The sequence below is a fragment of the Spizellomyces punctatus genome (assembly GCF_000182565.1).
Source record: "Spizellomyces punctatus DAOM BR117 chromosome Unknown supercont1.9, whole genome shotgun sequence".
Lineage (NCBI taxonomy): Eukaryota > Fungi > Chytridiomycota > Chytridiomycetes > Spizellomycetales > Spizellomycetaceae > Spizellomyces > Spizellomyces punctatus.
In genome coordinates this window covers 74,644-92,127 of record NW_015971545.1, presented here as the reverse complement: position 1 = coordinate 92,127, position 17,484 = coordinate 74,644, and the positions used below count along the sequence as shown (strand labels likewise).

The window sequence follows — 17,484 nt, the reverse complement described above, 5'->3', positions numbered from 1 at the left end:
ACGGAAACCAAAGGAATCTTCAACAGATATGGCAGAATATAAGGGAGCCGGGTCGGAAGCATCTCGGGCTGCAATGCTTGAGAATCAGCGCAAGATGATGATGGCAGACTTCCAGAATCAAAAAGATCGGATCGCCAAGGTTTGAGAACAGGATTTTTTGCCTTGAGTAAATCTTGTCCGTTCATCATGACTAACTTCAGAAAGATCCGATCCTCTTGTATGATGCATTGCACAGGAAAAAACAGTTCACATAGGCGCAGATAAATTTGTTGCCCAGAACGATTGGGTGGATAGCGAGCTGAAACGGCAAACTATCGGGTTGGTTCAACTTGAAGACTTCCAGAGGATTAGAGAGAGCTTGGATCAAAAGCGACGAGAGGACATTGAGAAGGAGCAAGCAGCTCTGTAAGTACGGGTGACTTCCAAGTTACTACTGCACATATTCTGACTATGTCGTGATGCACTGATAGACTGAAGCAAAAACGCAAAAAGAAAAAGGAGAAGATTAAACTGTCTTTTGATATAGACGGTGAGGAAGGTGAAGATGAAGAAACGAACAAGGAAGGTAAGCAGCGAGGGCTGGAGAATATGCGGCTGCCCGATGATGATGATCGTAATGTATCGTATTATTTCCTTGATCATGTGCAATCTTTGCACTTGACATGAGAACCTTAATCTTCTCACTGAGGGCCGCCGTGCGAAATCCTTATTTTCAATCCCAGATTCACCTTTGATGCTAACAAGGAATTTCCGTCCATCCAGAGACAGATGAAAAACCAAAGAAGAAAATAAAGAAAGATCCTGCTGTCGATACTAGCTTTCTGCCGGACAGAGAGCGGGAAGAGGAGGAGAGGAAAGAGAGGGAAAGGCTGAAAGAGGAATGGCTCGAAAAGCAAGAACGGACCAAAAGTATGCCCGGAACACTGTACTTTGTTTCCGAAACTTTTGTCTCACATCGTCTTCAGAGGAGAAAATTCTGATAACGTACAGTTATTGGGATGGCACAGGTCATCGGAAACAGGTTGAATGCAAGAAGGGTGATACGATTGGGCAGTTCCTAGAAAACTGTCGTCAGCAGTGGCATGAGCTTCGGGGAGTCAATGTTGACAACTTGATGTACGTCAAGGAAGATCTGATCATACCACATGTAAGTAGGCCGCAAGTAAGACTTGCGTATTGGGCACGAATTCTAACTGCTATTGCGTTTTTTTTTACGGGCAGCACTATACATTTTATGACTTCATAGTGAACAAAACCCGTGGAAAGTCTGGGCCGCTATTCTCCTTTGACGTGCATGATGATGTGCGGCTTGTGAACGATGCGACCATTGAGACTGAGGAGGTGAGGTCATCTCGGCGACATATCAATGAACAACATTTCTTATTCTTACTTCCGTTCTCAGTCACATGCGGGTAAAATTCTCGAACGCGCCTGGTATGAAAAGAATAAGCACATCTTTCCCGCCAGCCGGTGGGAAGTGTTTGACCCACAAAAAAGCTACGGGGCGTACACAATCAAGGATAAAAACAAAGAACGAGAGAAGGAGGGCCGATAGATAGTTGGTGCTTTGTTACTCCGTTGAATGGCCATTTGCAATACTCTGTTTACTTTTCTGTTCATCATGGGCACCTGCTTTGAAGCATCTGAATTCCTGTCCACATGTGGTCACTCATTGTGTTGAGGAATGATGATTTACTTTGTCCTTTACGACGATATCATTGCCGGGAAGAAAGCCTGGCGAGCAGTGTGCATGTGACAGCTCACCAGAATACCTGTTTTTTAATGATGAATTCGAATTATTGCAGAGATGATTTGCGAGCGAAATTAGGATGGTCCCCTAACATGGTTTCAGGCGACAAGTCCCTTCCAAGATGGATATAACTTACGCTTAACTAACATGTATGCTAAGCTCGGTTTGCTCAGTTTGAGATCTAGAGCTTAGTCGAGTGCATATTGTGGACGTGATTGAAAATGGCACTAGGACCCATTATTATCCGGCTCAATCCGGTTAATCATATCGCATAATCAGAACCCCCATCTATCGCTCAAATCGGTGAGGCATGCATGCTAATGTTCTCCAAACTGCAGTGTGGCATGCTAATGTATTTTTTTCTTTTTCAAACTGTGGTGAGGCGCATGCTGAAGGTCTATAAAAGGGGGGCCTTTTGCTGTCTCTCCCCTTCCTCACCAGTTCCTCGACTCTCAAATCATCTGCACAACTCTTCTCATCATGACTCTCAAGTCCAACCATGAGAATGCCGATGTGGTGGTGCCGAGGACCTCGACCGCCCAACAGCAACCATGATCAGAACCAGTGGCAACCAATTGGATCCGATAACAAAACCTACTATTATGCTGCCACATTTGTTGAGCTTGGTTGGTATGTACTGATGGCATTTCTTTTCATTCTGTCATTCTGTTGCTGACATGCATTTTTTTGTAATCTCCAAGCCTTGTCACTGAAAATCCTCCAGCTTGTGACGCTGCCCAGTCGATTCGCTCCTGGATGCAAGAGTCTGGCTTCAATGCCATCAAGAGTTCTGGATCAAGGCCTAGTAGGGACCGTGTGTGGTGGTGGGCAATTATCCGGTTAGAACAACAGTTACGTATTGCGTGTATAATTGCCTAGTAGTAGTTAGTTAGCTTTTCCGAACCAGTTGTCGCTGGTTTATTCCCTGGTGTAGTAGCTAGTGCCAGTTTCTGTCACCTCTACACTAACATATCTATCATTTCGTGATGAGAGTAAATGACGGCTGATACATGCTTGCAACCCGTTGCATCTTGGATGGCATTGTACGATTAATACGACATTGCCAACAAAACCTTTTATAATTGGTGATGCTCTTCAAAAAGCTTCCTATTGCGCAATGCAAAACGTGGAACGCTACTGTACTTGGCCCCCTTCGGACTCATCCAAAAATGGCAATTGAACAGTCAGTTCGCGTACATGTCCGTAAGGCGCGTCATTCGGACACCTCACCGACGTTTCCTTTCACACTTCCTCCGATCCAACTTTTTTTTTTTTGGTCGAGCAACAGGCTTGCTTTCCGCATCATATCATACTTGTCGCTGAAACTTGACTTTGTCTGCATTACCTGAGAAACACATCAAACGACACATGCCGTCCGACGAGGTAGGTTCTTTGCAATTAGTGTGCCTGAAACACGAAGCTCTTTCCTGATCGGCGTGACTCTATCCGACGTCTAGCAAAACTCGCACGGCACTGGCCAATCACTGCCGAAGAAGCAGCAAGTCTTTAATGCAGCCCAACAAAATGTCGGCCGTCCGCGAGGAATGCGAGGTGGAAAGTCAGTTTCAGAGGTGGTGCGTCTTCTGCACGCCAACCTGGACAAAAAGCACGCAGGAGCGCCTCCCGTTATTCCTCCAGTTGTGCGCAACCGCATTGCGGCGTTTGAAGGACCGGAAGTGGGGAAAATTCAAAAGAAACTTGAACCAAAGATTACCCAAAACATGCTCAAGCCTCCTATGACACCCTCACGCAGAGCGGCTATCGCAGCCAGAAGGGTGACCAGAGCTACTTTTGCTGAATTGAAAAATGGTTTTGAGGAAGACGGTGATGGACATTTGGTACGTCCCGAGTGGCCTGATGTAAAGGCAAGGAAGGCTCTTTTCGAACCGATTTCTGGGGAAATCAACGGACAGGACAACGTCCCTGGTCGCAAGGTTCCAAGGACTCCTACGCGCAAAAGCCGCCGCTTAACTACGGGAAGCATGTCCGATGATTTTGCACGCAAGAACAACGAAGAGTTCACAGGCGCGCTTCTCTCGGTGGAAAACACGTTGAAATCCGAGGCCATTACATACCCTTCTCCATTTGATGATGTCCCAGCTGCTAGTGATGATATGAAGGAAACTCAAGATGATAATGTCCCAACGACTCCATCAAAATCCAAATCGACTGTAGCTCGGTCGGCGCGTAAACCCAAGAACGACGAATCGTCTAAAGAACCTTCCGACGATGCAATCACGCCGCCAAAGATACACGCTGGAGCGGAAGAAACGATGGCTACACCGCGCACTCCGACTAGATCCGCTGCTCGAGGGTCAGCCCGCAAGCCAAAACGTAACGATGACATGGATCAGTCGACTTCTGACGAGCAAAAACAGCTGGCAGCAACGGGAAGCCCATCACGTCGCCAGGATGCTGTTGATCAGCTGAAAAAGGACGAAGGAGAGTCTGGCTGCCCTCCGTCTCCTCGTCCCATCAAAACGCCAACTCGGGCCTCTGCACGAATTGCTGCTTTGAGCAGCAACGGGCGAAGCCCCAGGGTCAACAGAGGTCCAATTCCGCAGCCAGACTTTTCGCAGAGCCAGGATGCCATGCAAGTAGATTCTCTTCCACCACGTTATCCAGAGAGCGCTGGAAAGCGTAAGAGGTCCTCACAACCCACAATGGAAGAAAGTGACCAGGCTACGGTCTTTACGGAAAAAGCGTCTAGGGCAACAAAGAGGCATCGGACGCTTGTGCTCACACCTTTGAAGGAGGCGCCGTGGCCGCCAAAGGTGAATCAAACGCGACAAAATATTCTAGTCAACAAAGAGGAGGAAAGCAAGAAGACAGCAGATCTTTGGGAAGATAATGTCAATGGAAATATGGAAGATGATGATAGCGATGAGGAAAACGTCTGCGAAGAAAATGGCAATGAAGACATGGAAGATGTTGATAGTGATGAGGAGAACGCTGGCTGGCTCATGTCCATCTTTTTGAAAACTGCACGTGGATTAGGATTGCGGTGAGCAAGATCGCTCCCATGCGTATGGTTGCAGTTTGTTTCTTGGGGCGTACAAATGTATTATAATAATCGCGTTACCTGGCTTGATGATTGCTTACGAGATGCTGCCGCGTTAAGTCGGAGTTTACAAACAAGACGGCAATTTGTGGTGGGGGGCAACTTGCATTTACCACCTTCACTGCAACACTTCCAAGGCTCCAAGAGTAATTTTAGCGTAACAGAGACACTGTTGATATCGTCCGACATTGCCTGTTATTTTTGAATTTCCTATTTTTAAATCTAGTGGCCAATGTGACGTCTGCTTGAGTCGCGGCCTATGCTGACAATCTTGGCCCGGCAAGGCCCCAATCAGCCGACAGCCACAATAGGCGGGGGTTAATAGGTTGTTTACCTCGCGCCACTTATTTGGACAAACAATAGGTGTTCTTCCATTCCCATCCTCTTCCCACAACTCCCCCAGTACGTAGTTTCTCTTCAGGTGGGATCCGTCTCCTGTGTGAATATTTGTTGTTGTTCGGATTTCTGCCGTATTTCAAACCGCTGGTCGAAAACAAACGCTTAAAGCCAGACCATTCTTGCCTTCCATCTCCTGCAGTGTTCTTTGACTGCATATCTTCGCCTGGCGCAAAGTTTGACTGCTCAATCCACCACAATCAGAGTATATCCTTCCGGTGAGTTTTACAAGTCCTCTGCACTCTTTTCTGCAACAGCGCAGGCAGAAGTGTGACGTCCGTCGGACGTTCATTCTGCTTGGACTTTTGCAGGATTGCGGAAAAAACTGTCTGTGGGGGGCTAGCTTGGCCCTGGTCATTCGTAAGCTTGATACTAACTCCGCCCTTGCAGTTCGCATACCCGTTCTTTTTTAAAACCCTTCACCCCAGCACACATCAAACAAGATGGGTTGTTTCATGAGCGCCGAAGAGAAGGAGAATAAGCGCAAGAACGACGAAATTGACAATGCCCTCAAGAAAGAAAAGGTCAACATGCGCAATGAAGTCAAGATGCTTTTGCTGGGTAGGTTTCTGAAATAGTCTCCATTACACAATCTGGACGGAACCTTACATTATGTGTGTCTACAGGTGCTGGTGAATCTGGCAAGAGTACCATTCTTAAACAGATGAAGCTTATCCACGATAATGGATACAGTAACGAAGAGCGAGAAACATTCAGGGAAATCGTTTTCAGCAACACTGTCCAGTCCATGCGGGTCATTTTGGAGGCGATGCAAAACATGGGAATCGCCTTGTCGAATCCCGCCAACGAAATGCACCGAGCAGTCATTATGGAACTTCCCCATCAAATTGAAGCTGAAGTATTCCCTCCCGAAGTTGCAGCTGCCGTCAAGTCGTTGTGGGTGGATGATGGTGTGCAGGCCTGTTTTGCACGAAGCCGTGAATACCAGCTCAATGACTCGGCAAAGTACTATTTTGACTCTATTGACCGTATTGCTGCTCCCGACTACGTCCCAACCGACCAAGATGTGTTGCGCTCTCGTGTCAAGACGACGGGTATTACGGAAAACACCTTCCACATTGGTGACCTCACCTACCGTATGTTTGATGTCGGTGGTCAGCGGTCGGAGCGAAAGAAGTGGATCCACTGCTTCGAGGAGGTTACTGCCATCGTCTTCTTGGTTGCCATCTCCGAGTACGATCAAGTATTGGTCGAGGATGAGACGGTCAACCGTATGCAAGAAGCTTTGACCCTCTTTGACTCCATCTGCAACAGCCGATGGTTCGTCAAGACCTCAATCATTCTCTTCTTGAACAAGATCGACTTGTTTAGGGAAAAGTTGCCAAAGAGTCCTATGGGCAAGTACTTCCCCGACTACGCCGGCGGTGACAACTACGATGCTGCCTGCGAGTACATTCTCAACCGCTTCGTCTCCCTGAACCAAAGTGACCAAAAGCAAATCTACACGCATTTCACTTGTGCAACAGACACCACACAGATCAAGTTCGTCATGGCTGCTGTAAACGATATCATCATTCAGACAAACCTTCGGGATTGTGGTCTCATGTAAAGCTGGGTATTCTCTATTTGTTTCCTACCTGTCTGTGGAAGCCGAAGGTGATACCCATAAGTAAAGAGGGAGAGCAGTTACGAATATGGACAGAAAGTAGAGTGCTTGGCAGAGTTTGGGACAGTTTGTGACATGTTAATCTTAATAAATAATAGAACACTGATCTTTCACTGAATATCTCCTGTGACAAAAAGCCGCAGATGTTGTCTGGCTGTGCGTTCTTCCCGTACGAAAAACGAGGATATGTGGGTTAAATCCTTCCGGTGCAATCACATATGTTGCCCGGTATTCATACACTAGGTATTCGCTGACGTTCATCGTACATCCTGATCGTCCCAGGCATATGCTGGGATAGCAAAGTAGTGCTCAGGATCAGGTATCTGGATCAGAACTAGCAACTACACTTGGACGGAACGTGAACCACTTCCAGACAACCATCACTCATGTACGCAAAAAAAAAGAAAAGAAAGTTTTCCAAGAGATGTGTACAAAGCCGATTATATTTGTCTCAACAATTCCCCCGTCACAAGACAAACAAGCTTATTCCTCAACAGTCTGAGTCTGAAGACCTTTGAACGTAAAGATGACGTCCGTAAGCATGCATTCCCCATGTAAACAATATTGCTCTGCACAGCAACTCACCCTTAAAGTTCGTAACAGGAACATAGCTCACAAGAGTGTAGAGCTTTTCCTTTGCGTCCTCGGCGTCATTGCGGCGCCGGGAGAGACGCACACGAATGCGATGCGGGACAGACTTGATACCCCTGGACCACACAGCCTTGTTCAAGGAAGGCTCAAGACGCACGTCAGAGGTACCCATGGTCTTGTGGGCAAACTCGCGAATCGCCTTGACGGCAGTTGGCGCACGCTTCTTGAAGGTCCTAAGAGGTAAAGGGACCGGTGGTTAGACACTGTTCGTCCACTGTGACAAGTCCCTCTTCCTCAACAATCGATCTCAAAGTCTTTTGCCCTGCCCAGCCAGCTCCCGACATTCGCATAATCCCGAATTCTCAGCTTATCCTCCATCGCTCCAAACCCAACCACCTCGCCACAACCCCATCGTCCCACCCACACCGTTCTGATAAGCTATCGACACTCACTTTCCAAAGACATGCTTGTGGAGGTGGATTGTGTATTCACGGGTCACCACCTGCAACAAGAAAGCAGAATCCAAATTAAATCTCGATTCCAACGCCGAGCATAGGTTCCCTCAGAAGGTAGTGCCCACCTCGTTAAGGGTGCTCTTCTTGGTCTTCTTGTCCGTGGGGGCCATTGCGAATACGGCTGTGCAAGGGGATGTTCCAAGCAATTGGGCAGGAAGAAAGAGCTCTTGTCAGTTGCCCAATTCCCATCCCACAAGTAGCGCTTCGAGTTAGAAAATTTACAGTCAAATGATTGGCTGAAATGGACGACGTCACGCGAAGATGCTGCGCCATACGAATTTCCATTTTGGGACTCTATTGCATGTGGTAATCAACCGTGACCTTTTGGACGATGAAGGACGGTTTGCGCAAAATGGCACGACGACGACGAACAAAATGCGCCAACAAGTTGCGCCATATGAACCTCCGGTTTATGGGATTCTCTCCGTATTGTTTGCTACGTTGGATTTGGAGTCATTGCATGTAAAAAGTCTTACAAATCGACACGGCGCACGGCTATATGGGACAGATGGCTGTTGCTAATTAACGTGCACGTATTAGTCATTGGACCGTGTCCATTTCAGCACTGCCCGATAAGGCCAGTTAAATAAGAGTCCACTCCAACAATTCTCTTCCTCCATTCAAACACACACTTACTCATACCATCGAACAAGGAAATCATGCCCAAAGCAGTATTAGCCAAGCAGGTCGGAAGCCTTTCAGACAATATATATGTCGGAGATGTCGAAAAGCCAACGCCAGGGCCGGGGCAGGTGGTTATCAAAGTCCACTCTGCAGCCATAAAGTACGTTATGTAGACATCATCTTTTTTGATACAAAATATCTCAACCATGACTCTGGCAGCCCCATAGACTGGAAAATAGTCAAATCTGGCTTCATGGTCTCGTCTTGGCCTTCACAGCTCGGCATCGATCTTAGCGGGACCATCGACTCCCTCGGTCCCAACACTGAGGAATCCGGTTTCAAACCTGGGGACCAAGTGTTTGGAAGTTCCATTTTACAAGCCTTTAGCGAATATGCTCTAGCAGATGCAAACAACATTCACAAGAAACCCTCCAACCTCTCTTTTGACGAGGCTGCTACACTTGGCACAGGACTGAACACGACGATTGTTGGGTTATTTTCAGAGACAAGTGGGTTGGGGCTGGCTAGGCCACAGGAGAACAGGCGGTGGTTTGTTCCAGAGTGGGTGCTTGTGTGGGGTGGAGCTACTTCGATGGGCGCTTATGCGGTACAGTTGGCGGCTGCTGCTGGATATAGCGTCGTTGCCACCGCGTCCCCTAAAAACGCCGAGGTAAAAAAAAAAAAAGAAGTGCCTTTTTGCTTTATCCTCCTTTAGCACATGCTTACCCCGTTGTACACAGTATGTCCAATCTCTAGGCGCTGTCCAAGTCTTTGACTACAACGCCCCGGACACTGTTGCCAAGATCCGTGAACAAACAGGTAACCGTCTGCGACTCGCCTTTGATGCCATTGGCGGCGAGATCCCAGGCCAAATCGTCGAGACACTTGTCGCAAATCCAGAGTTTCCCTCTACCATCGTTAGTCTGCTCCAAAAAGCAGATTCATTGACATTGCCTGACGGCGTGAACTTCAAAGCTGTGTTTGGAGCGGCGCCTGAGACAGTCGAGTTTGTATCGGGCGTCATAGACGAGGTGCTTGGGTACATTCAGGAGGGAAGGATCCGTCCAAATCGGGTCAAGGTCATCGATGGGGGATTGGAAGGTGTTAAGGAAGCACTCGAGTTGTCTGCAGCTGGAAAAGTCAGTGCAGAAAAGCTCGTCGTGCAAGTTTCCGCTTAATGATGGCAAGGTTTTGGATAGCATTATGCCCTTGCACTTTGTATCTAGTTTGACAGTTTTCTTAGTTACCAACGGCAAGCTTATTGAGATATATCAATGGACATATTCTCTCATTCATCATGATAAATAGTATTTCTTTGTTTGACAAAATTAAGGATTCTTGGGCACCACAAAAAGTCTACGCAAAACCAGTACAACATTAACCCGCTCTTGACCAACGAGTGCGAATGACACAATATACACAGCAAAAACTAGTACCAAACATCGCACCCACACAACAGGACGAGTGCCCACTCCATCGCGCAACGAACAACAACGATCACCACGCAACGAAAATGACTATACAAGAGATTTAAAATAAAACACCTAATTACATAATTACAAGCAGCACCGTTCTTGTAAAGTCGTTATGATTCAGATATCCTCATGTAAAGCCCACAAACACTCTGCCGCAAGCTTTTCCACTTCGTCATCATACGCCCGACCCGCCACCATGGCCAAAAACTCTTTTTCGTAACCCATGAGCCAGGTTCGGCACTTTCGTTCCTTGGCCAGTTCGGCCAGTGTCCGCATGGACCGCTGCGAAATGGATTGAGTGGGAAGAACGTTCATTCCTGGGCGCGCGAATCGAAAGTGAAGCTCGGCAAGGGGCGGTCGGCATAGGCGGAGCATGAGGGGAATGAATCCGAGGGTGCGGACCATGATGCGGCGTATGCGATCGTCGGTGGCGGAGAGGTTAAAGAGAGCGATGGATGCCATTTCCCAAGTGGCCAAATCTTCAGGTGTAGCGTCGGCAGAGAGGCCAGTCGAGGGTAGCATGTGCACGATACGTTCCACCAACGGATCCAAGTGCTTTGCTTTAGCAACAATGCTCCCATTATCGTCAACGAGGGTAATTTTGGCTAGTGCTTCCAGAGCGGGGTACGCATAATACGTATCAGACTCGTCGATAAAGTCAGAGAGCACGTCCAGAATTAGTTCTCCAGCCTCTCGATCTGGAATACGTACGAAGGCGCCGATATTTGACAACATGATGGTAGCATTCTTTCGATGCTCCAACGCGGCAATGCGTCCCACATTGTCTTTTCCTGGAGCCAAGCACAGCATCTGGACAATCAACGAAAGAACCTTGCTATGCTCCGCCAAGAATCGCTGATTCTCCAAATGAAAAGACAAATTCCTCAGCACGGTCCCAACACACACTGCCCTGTCAACCATCTTTTCAGATTCATCCAGAGTTGCCTCCGCATCATGTCGCAATTTGAAGAAGCCCTCCCACTCATCCTGAAATAACTCGGAATACGACCGAAACTCCTTCAATTTAGTTGCACCGGTTGCCGCCAAACACTCCTCCATCAACCCCAATAGCGCATCCAGCAAATCTGTGCATTCCATCAGGTAAATTGGTACGCGTTCGTCAGCAGAAGCCAGCGTCAAAATGTCCAGCGCATAACGGACTTCAATGTCCATCCTCGACTTTATGGCCATCACCAAATGGTGCCCATCCACCCTACCTCCAAACAATTCCTTCATTGGTCGGTACACGTCGGGCACAATGCCCTTGAGATCCAACCCTCCGTAAGATTCGACCTTGCGCACAGCAGGCTTAAAAACCGGCTTTGGCGGCGGAGGCGGGGGCGCGGGCTTTTCTATTACTGGTGGCGGGACGTTGGTATAAGGTACAGGCGCAACAGATGCCGGCACCTGCACAGGTCGTCCCGGACCAGATCCCTGGGGTATATTATACGGTTGGAACCGATTGTTTCGCATATAGTCAGCCTGAGAGGCCTGCAATACCAGGTCAATACCGAAGGAAATGAAACGAATCAGACTATAGATCTTACATTCATGTTTGGAATACCACTTGAGGGTCGCCGTTGCACTCCCGCGCCATTTGCCATCTGACCACTCGGCTGTACTGGAGCAGCACCTAACCCAGCCAAGTGGGGATACAGCCGTCGTTCAAACTGATACAAAAGAGTCGAATAGTTCTTTTTCAGCGCCGACGCTGCGGCGCTATACGATTTGAGTCCCAGGAGATCTGCAACATGCCGCCATCGTTTTCCAGCAGAAACCTACATCCCAGTAATTGCAGTGTCAACGTCGGTCGGAACGGAGGCAAAACTGGCGCAGACTCACCTTGTCAAATCCTCCGAGTTCCACAACATGATAAAACAGGTTGAACATGTCCAGCTGCTTGCCCCCAACGGATGGAATCCGAGTAAAAGGTGTGTTGATAGTCTTCATAAAATCCTTATACTGTGTCATCCACAGCTCCGGGTTGGGACGCAGCATTCTTGTTTGCTGCGGTGTTTCTTTTGGCGTAGTTGGGGCCCTTAGTCCGGCATGCGCTTGTTGTGGCGTTGCTGGTGGGTTGGCAGGCGCTTGTGTCGTCATGTTTCCAGGCCCGTTCACATTGTTCATGCTGAAGGATTGTTGGCGCTGGTGCTGCATGTGTTGCTGCATCGCTTGCTGCTGTTGAAGAGCCTGTTGATGGAGGGCCTGCTGTTGAAGAGCTTGTTGCTGAAATGCCTGCTGTTGCTGTTGCTGCATAATCGCCTGCTGATGTTGCATAGTTTGCGGCATAGCTTTCTGCATCTGCTGCTGCAAAGCCTGTTCCCCAAACACCGCTGTCGAAGTAGTTCCACCTTGACCTTGTCCGAAAGAGACTCGCGGACTTGGCGCGCTCTTTTGTGTACCAGGAACACCTTGCATCCCCACCGCGGTGACTATACTCGTAGGCGGCTGGCTCGAATGTATCTGCGGTCCGTTCAGACTCGCGCGATGACCCGGAGTGGGGTAGTAAGTTTGAGCCCATTGGACCTGTGGCATCTGCTGCTGTTGCTGCTGTTGCGGCGGCGGCTGTTGCTGTTGTGGTGCTTGCTGGTGTTGTTGTTGCTGCTGGGTAGATATTTGCGGATGGTTCGGCATGTGAGGAGTGGTTTGATTGGCAGGCAGTCTAGGTGAAGGTGTTACTGGACCCTGTTGTTGATGCTGGTGTTGTTGTTGTTGCTGCTGTTGTTGCTGCTGTTGCTGTTGCTGTTGCTGCTGTTGTTGCTGCTGCTGCTGCTGCTGATGCTGTTGTTGCTGCTGTTGCTGTTGACGTTTAAGCTGCTCCCCCGCATCGTGATGAGTGCGCTGTTGGTCTGCCGCCTGCTGAAGGTTCGTTATCTGCTGTGAAAGCATCTGTGCCGTTTGTGGCGTTGCATGCGGTTGCTGCTGCATCTGCTGAGAGACGCTAGACTGTTGTCCCATCTTGTGCTGATGTAGCTGTTGGTGCAACTGCTGCTGTGCATGTTGTTGGGCCTGCTGCATTTGCTGCAACTGCTGGAGATGGGCCTGTTGCCGCTGTGCTTCCGCCTGCCGATTTACTTGTATTTGGGCCTGAATTGAGTTTTGGAGTTGATGCTTCGACTGTTGATGTACTTTTTGAATATACTGTTGGAAGCCTGCAGGCGCTTGCGGCTGAGAGGAAGGGTGCGGTTGAGCAGGCATATTTGGTGTGGTGACCGAAGGCTGCGGTGATGGTTGGGTATCGCTTGTTTGTTGCTGAGTAGCCTTTGCCTGCTGTGGTGACGATTGAAGAGAGGCGGGTGGATGTTGCTGTGTCGGAGATTGTTGCTGGCTTTGCATGCCATCCGGTCCAGGCCCCTTTCTTGCTCGCTTCGCAGCTGGTGGCATTAACTGAAATTGTTGAGGTGCATTGACCTGCTGGTTCCATTGAGCATTCGGCTGTGCAGGTGACTGTCCAGTAGCTTGTGGCTTTTGCTGTCCATGAACAGCGTTTTGTGGCATGAGAGACTGGAACCGCTGCTGGGCCAGCTGTTGATACTGCTGCTGCAAAAACTGAGGATGCATATTTTGCTGCATACCAGCAGGTATCGCAATCTGCCCTTGACCTCCCATCAAAGCGTACTGTGCTAGCATCTGCTGTTGTGACGACGCCATATTTGGGTTCAACGAATTCGCAGCGCTGGCGGCCGGGGTCAAAGACGCTTGAAAACCAGCACCCGATACAGGAGCAAGCGATGCGTTCATATTTGCCTGGGCAGGAATGGCCATCTGAGTTGCACCGCTTGCGCCTGATGCCTGTGGCCATCGGTATCCATCCGCCGTCTTCATCTGTCCCAGTGCCGCCCAATTGCCCGCAGTGGGCATTCCAACAAATCCGGTAGCCGCTCCCATTGCATTCGACAAGTACTGGGTTTGCGCCTGAACGTTACCAGCCTGCGGATACGCATTTGCTTGCACTGCCGGGGTCATTTGCGGTCTCACAAACGCTCCTCCTGAAACCACTCCATACCGCTGCTGTTGTTGCTGCTGTTGCTGTTGTTGCGGTTGTTGCTGCCCTGGCTGAGACTGTGATTGAAGGTGACTTTGCTGCGGCTGTGATGGGGGCTGCTGTTGAGACTGATCTTGCTGCTGCTGCTGCTGCTGCTGCTGCTGTTGTTGTTGCGCTTGTTGTTGTTGTTGTAATTGGTGCTGCTGCTGCTGAATTTGCTGTTGTTGCTGTTGTTGAATCAATGCCGTTTGGTTAATTGTCGACATGTCCAGTCCGTAGGGATTCTGCACTACGGGAAAGCCATTCATTCCCGCATAGTTTGCGCCCAGCTGATTTGCAAAAGGATTGATGCCGCCGTTTGGTATTCCAGCAACTTGGTTCATGCCCGGCACGAAAAAGTTGGCCTGCTGGGCGCCACCAGCAAAAGCTTGTTGTTGTTGCTGTTGCTGTTGTTGTGGTTTCTGCAATGGAATGCCTTGAAAGGCGAGCATGTTGCCGGCATACATGTTTTGATGAACCGCGTTGCTTCCAAGCATGTTGGTGCCGGGTGCATTTCCAAATGGGATCTGGACCTGCTGTCCTGGTCCTGCCGATTGCGCTCCAAACTGACGTTGCTGTGGGCGTGACTGAGGTTGCGTCGGATGAGTAAAGACAGCGTTCCCTTCCATTACCGCACTATGCGAAAAGCAAAATCAGCCTAATCCAATCATTCGTCAATCTCGAGTGCGCGATCAAAAAGAACTCACTGTGCCCACTAACTGACGAGAGGGAGGCACAACAGATCGCCAGCCTCCCAAAGCAGGACGACGGCGAAACGGTTTAGAAAGAAAATGACCAGATGCCCGTTATGCCCCCTGTGGGAAGATATGCATATAAGCACACACGCACACACAGAATATTCACACACACTGACGCGCGCGTAGCCTAAACAGAAGCCACAAGAACAAAAAGCCCAACAACACACCTTTTGCAATAAAAACCCTTCCCAGTCTACGATAATAAAACGCTAATAACGCGTTTAAAAAAACTAGGGAATAAATAAAACGCATATAAGAAAACAAAGCGTTTTTGGCGTAAGAACGAGTGGCACAGTATGTCATCTACACCAACATTGCTAGTATAAAGCGACGTATATCCCGTTTCCAATAATAAAAAAAGAAGGGTCGGGTAAAGCCGCCTTGGTTGTGGTTGGCCGTTAAAAACGCTGGAGTTGGAAAGTCGCTGTGGATTCAAAGAGAGGGACGAGTGTGGGAAAAAACGAGACGGTCGTGGGAACAGTTTGAAAGAAAAAGGGGGCAGATGTGTTTCACTTTCCCAATATAGTAATAGGCACCTTGTTTGTATGACGTTCTCTGCACGCGTGTGGCACAACGCGTTTTCTCCCACATGGGGGTCACGTGTGTTCATTATACGTAAGCACAAGTAATGCTTATGTCACCCTGCTCAAAGGCCCATGGGAGGTTGCCTATGGCAGCCTATGGCAGCCTATAGGAGGGACTTGCTGGTATGACACGTGATTCCTGCAGGGCGAGTCTTCCATCTGAGGCCCTTGTAGGAAGGACGGGCTTGGAAAGAGCAATGGAGTGCATCCAAGAACGTGTTTGGGAGGAATGTTGAAGACGTGCTTGGGAGGTGTTCATTCCTATGGGATTGACCTTTTAGAGCGGGATGGGCGTATTGCAAAGCTACTCGCGCATACCATTGGTTTGCATCGCAGAGTTGAGTGTGTGGGGAAATCTCACAAGTGGCTGTGCAAATGGCTTAGGCAAAGGCTTAGCTGCATGGTGGGGAGACGCCACAAGTTGCAGGTTTCAAAACGACTTGTCTTTTGCCCATTTGAACTTTGTTGCCCATCAAGAAACACACAGCACAAGGCAAAGGGAAAGGAGAGCGATCGGGCAACTTCCACTCGACACAATATGGTAAAGAGTGCTGACGCGGCTGCTTCTTGTTGCACCTCATGGACCCTCAGGTAAGTGGCCTTTTTCTTCTGATTCCGTTTTTATCACTATCTCACAATGTGTGTTTAGACGCTCTACAACCGTCTCCACAAGCGCCCTTCGCGCCCGGTGATGGGCCCGAACCCGCACGCTCATCTCATTCCTCCCGTTTCCCCAGCAAGGGCTCTCGCACCGGCCGCTGTTCCCCCAGACAGTGTTAATTCCTCTGCAGCAGCTGCTACTTCTTCGCCTTCGTCATCAGCATCCTCCTCTCGTCCCCCCAATCTTCAGACAAGGCGCTTGTCTACAGCCCCCTCGGTAGGGAGAAGGCTGCATCAACCCCTCAAGCCATCTCAACGAATTGCAAAAAAGAGGCCTCACAGTTTGAACGAAGCCGAACTGATTGCCCCATTTGTCACAGGTCCGCCCACTCGTGCTCACTGGAAGGTAAGCTTTGAGAGTCGGCAAGGGAAAAGTTAGCCGAAACTGGTCGAGGGACTGAGTTAGCCGAATGCGTTGCGAGAAGCCGGGTGATGGATCGTGATTGAGATGACGTCCTGGGGCGAGCGAGCAGGCAAAATATATTGCTATTCATAATCTCATTGCATTTCATGGCACATGTTCAACTATAATATGTTAGACTCTCTTGGCTAACGTGTTCTTTTTTAGCCTGACTGCGAGGCGCCGGATTGCGATCTGTGCCGCCAAAGATTTGGGTTCCTGTTGAGGCGACATCACTGCCGTCGGTGTGGAAACGTCTTTTGTTTGTCGTGCTCTACGGTACGTTTCCCGTTCCTTCCCATATATGTGCAGTGGGTACTGTTCCAGGGACGTTATTCACGTCGAGCCGCCGAATTGACATGTATACCACATTACCTTCCACTTGACAGCACTTTGTACGATTAGATCAAAATGCAAACTTTCATCCAGCTGGTGTGGTGTCGCGGATCTGTCGAACGTGTTTCGAAGACTTTCAAACCCGCATCGTACCCCTGCGTCCCCCGACGCCAGACGGATCGGATGAAGAGACGAGAATTCCTGAGGCAGGGCCTGCGGGTGAGTTTTCACTTTGATATACAGACATGCATGTCGGTGAATTCATCTCGACATGCTAGATCGCGTGCTCCCCGTTCCAATCGAAACTGGAACTAAGCCCATGGGTGAGTTGTTCATGTACTCGTCTTAATGCGCCAAGCTCTGAACAATATGCATTCAGAACCCGATCGAGCCATGTCGCTCCTGTCTGTCCCATCGGATTGGCAATGGTCCACATTTTAGTGTTCCCCTTCCGCAGGCGTAGCAAGATGCGAATGGGAGATGCGACGTGTTCATTTTTTTATAGTTATATTGGAAGCCATGTCTGCGATGCAGATAGACATGTGTAATTTTGTAAATATTAGCGTGTTGGCATGACACGATATTGACTGACATGACAATGGAGAAATTGCTTGGGGTCTTTTTTGCTCTACAATATTCAGCACGACCACACAATACTGAGGATCGGTCTGATTTCGGTCCTC

At 49.1% G+C, this 17,484-nt stretch overlaps 7 protein-coding genes across 7 annotated transcripts; 5 read left to right on the top strand and 2 right to left on the bottom strand.

Annotated features, from left to right (window-relative positions):
* Positions 1–28: 28 nt before the first annotated feature.
* On the top strand, positions 29–1,555 carry SPPG_05406 (uncharacterized protein; the record flags this gene model as incomplete). The annotated part of the gene is made up of 7 exons (XM_016753620.1): positions 29–139; positions 236–405; positions 471–565; positions 763–909; positions 966–1,147; positions 1,222–1,341; positions 1,403–1,555. The coding sequence occupies 7 exons, from the start codon at positions 29–31 to the stop codon at positions 1,553–1,555; spliced, it is 978 nt and encodes a 325-aa protein (XP_016607188.1).
* A 1,433-nt stretch (positions 1,556–2,988) lies between these two features.
* Positions 2,989–4,999, top strand: SPPG_05405 (uncharacterized protein). The gene is made up of 2 exons (XM_016753619.1): positions 2,989–3,133; positions 3,208–4,999. Exons 1-2 carry the CDS (start codon positions 3,119–3,121, stop codon positions 4,756–4,758), a joined length of 1,566 nt encoding a protein of 521 aa, XP_016607187.1. The 5' UTR covers positions 2,989–3,118; the 3' UTR covers positions 4,759–4,999.
* A 166-nt stretch (positions 5,000–5,165) lies between these two features.
* Positions 5,166–6,954, top strand: SPPG_05404 (guanine nucleotide-binding protein subunit alpha). The gene is made up of 3 exons (XM_016753618.1): positions 5,166–5,425; positions 5,598–5,768; positions 5,834–6,954. The coding sequence occupies exons 2-3, from the start codon at positions 5,651–5,653 to the stop codon at positions 6,775–6,777; spliced, it is 1,062 nt and encodes a 353-aa protein (XP_016607186.1). The 5' UTR covers positions 5,166–5,425; positions 5,598–5,650; the 3' UTR covers positions 6,778–6,954.
* A 244-nt stretch (positions 6,955–7,198) lies between these two features.
* Positions 7,199–8,135, bottom strand: SPPG_05403 (uncharacterized protein). The gene is made up of 4 exons (XM_016753617.1): positions 8,006–8,135; positions 7,878–7,927; positions 7,420–7,658; positions 7,199–7,346 (listed from the first exon to the last, which is right to left on the bottom strand). The coding sequence occupies exons 1-4, from the start codon at positions 8,048–8,050 to the stop codon at positions 7,318–7,320; spliced, it is 363 nt and encodes a 120-aa protein (XP_016607185.1). The 5' UTR covers positions 8,051–8,135; the 3' UTR covers positions 7,199–7,317.
* Positions 8,136–8,421: 286 nt separating this feature from the next.
* Positions 8,422–9,996, top strand: SPPG_05402 (uncharacterized protein). The gene is made up of 3 exons (XM_016753616.1): positions 8,422–8,724; positions 8,784–9,234; positions 9,305–9,996. The coding sequence occupies exons 1-3, from the start codon at positions 8,600–8,602 to the stop codon at positions 9,740–9,742; spliced, it is 1,014 nt and encodes a 337-aa protein (XP_016607184.1). The 5' UTR covers positions 8,422–8,599; the 3' UTR covers positions 9,743–9,996.
* A 160-nt stretch (positions 9,997–10,156) lies between these two features.
* SPPG_05401 (uncharacterized protein) lies at positions 10,157–15,246 on the bottom strand (the record flags this gene model as incomplete). Its single annotated transcript, XM_016753615.1, has 6 exons — positions 15,135–15,246; positions 14,989–15,051; positions 14,771–14,878; positions 11,882–14,699; positions 11,587–11,817; positions 10,157–11,530 (listed from the first exon to the last, which is right to left on the bottom strand). Exons 4-6 carry the CDS (start codon positions 14,690–14,692, stop codon positions 10,157–10,159), a joined length of 4,416 nt encoding a protein of 1,471 aa, XP_016607183.1. The 5' UTR covers positions 14,693–14,699; positions 14,771–14,878; positions 14,989–15,051; positions 15,135–15,246.
* A 593-nt stretch (positions 15,247–15,839) lies between these two features.
* Positions 15,840–17,412, top strand: SPPG_05400 (uncharacterized protein). Its single transcript, XM_016753614.1, has 6 exons — positions 15,840–15,996; positions 16,055–16,411; positions 16,634–16,744; positions 16,855–17,020; positions 17,080–17,124; positions 17,181–17,412. The coding sequence occupies exons 1-6, from the start codon at positions 15,985–15,987 to the stop codon at positions 17,240–17,242; spliced, it is 753 nt and encodes a 250-aa protein (XP_016607182.1). The 5' UTR covers positions 15,840–15,984; the 3' UTR covers positions 17,243–17,412.
* Positions 17,413–17,484: the final 72 nt, after the last annotated feature.

Bases quoted from the DNA above. Each gene is read 5' to 3' on its own strand.
- SPPG_05404 (XM_016753618.1), top strand. From the start codon at position 5,651: ATGGGTTGTTTCATGAGCGCCGAAGAGAAGGAGAATAAGCGCAAGAAC. The intron at 5,769-5,833 runs GTAGGTTTCTGA...GTGTGTCTACAG, and splicing joins AGTCAAGATGCTTTTGCTGG to GTGCTGGTGAATCTGGCAAG.
- SPPG_05403 (XM_016753617.1), bottom strand. From the start codon at position 8,050: ATGGCCCCCACGGACAAGAAGACCAAGAAGAGCACCCTTAACGAG. The intron at 7,659-7,877 runs GTGAGTGTCGAT...TTTACCTCTTAG, and splicing joins CACAAGCATGTCTTTGGAAA to GACCTTCAAGAAGCGTGCGC. The intron at 7,347-7,419 runs GTGAGTTGCTGT...TTACGTTCAAAG, and splicing joins TCCTGTTACGAACTTTAAGG to GTCTTCAGACTCAGACTGTT.
- SPPG_05402 (XM_016753616.1), top strand. From the start codon at position 8,600: ATGCCCAAAGCAGTATTAGCCAAGCAGGTCGGAAGCCTTTCAGACAAT. The intron at 8,725-8,783 runs GTACGTTATGTA...TGACTCTGGCAG, and splicing joins GTCCACTCTGCAGCCATAAA to CCCCATAGACTGGAAAATAG. The intron at 9,235-9,304 runs GTAAAAAAAAAA...CGTTGTACACAG, and splicing joins CGTCCCCTAAAAACGCCGAG to TATGTCCAATCTCTAGGCGC.
- SPPG_05400 (XM_016753614.1), top strand. The intron at 16,745-16,854 runs GTACGTTTCCCG...TCCACTTGACAG, and splicing joins TTTGTTTGTCGTGCTCTACG to CACTTTGTACGATTAGATCA. The intron at 17,125-17,180 runs GTGAGTTGTTCA...ATATGCATTCAG, and splicing joins AACTGGAACTAAGCCCATGG to AACCCGATCGAGCCATGTCG.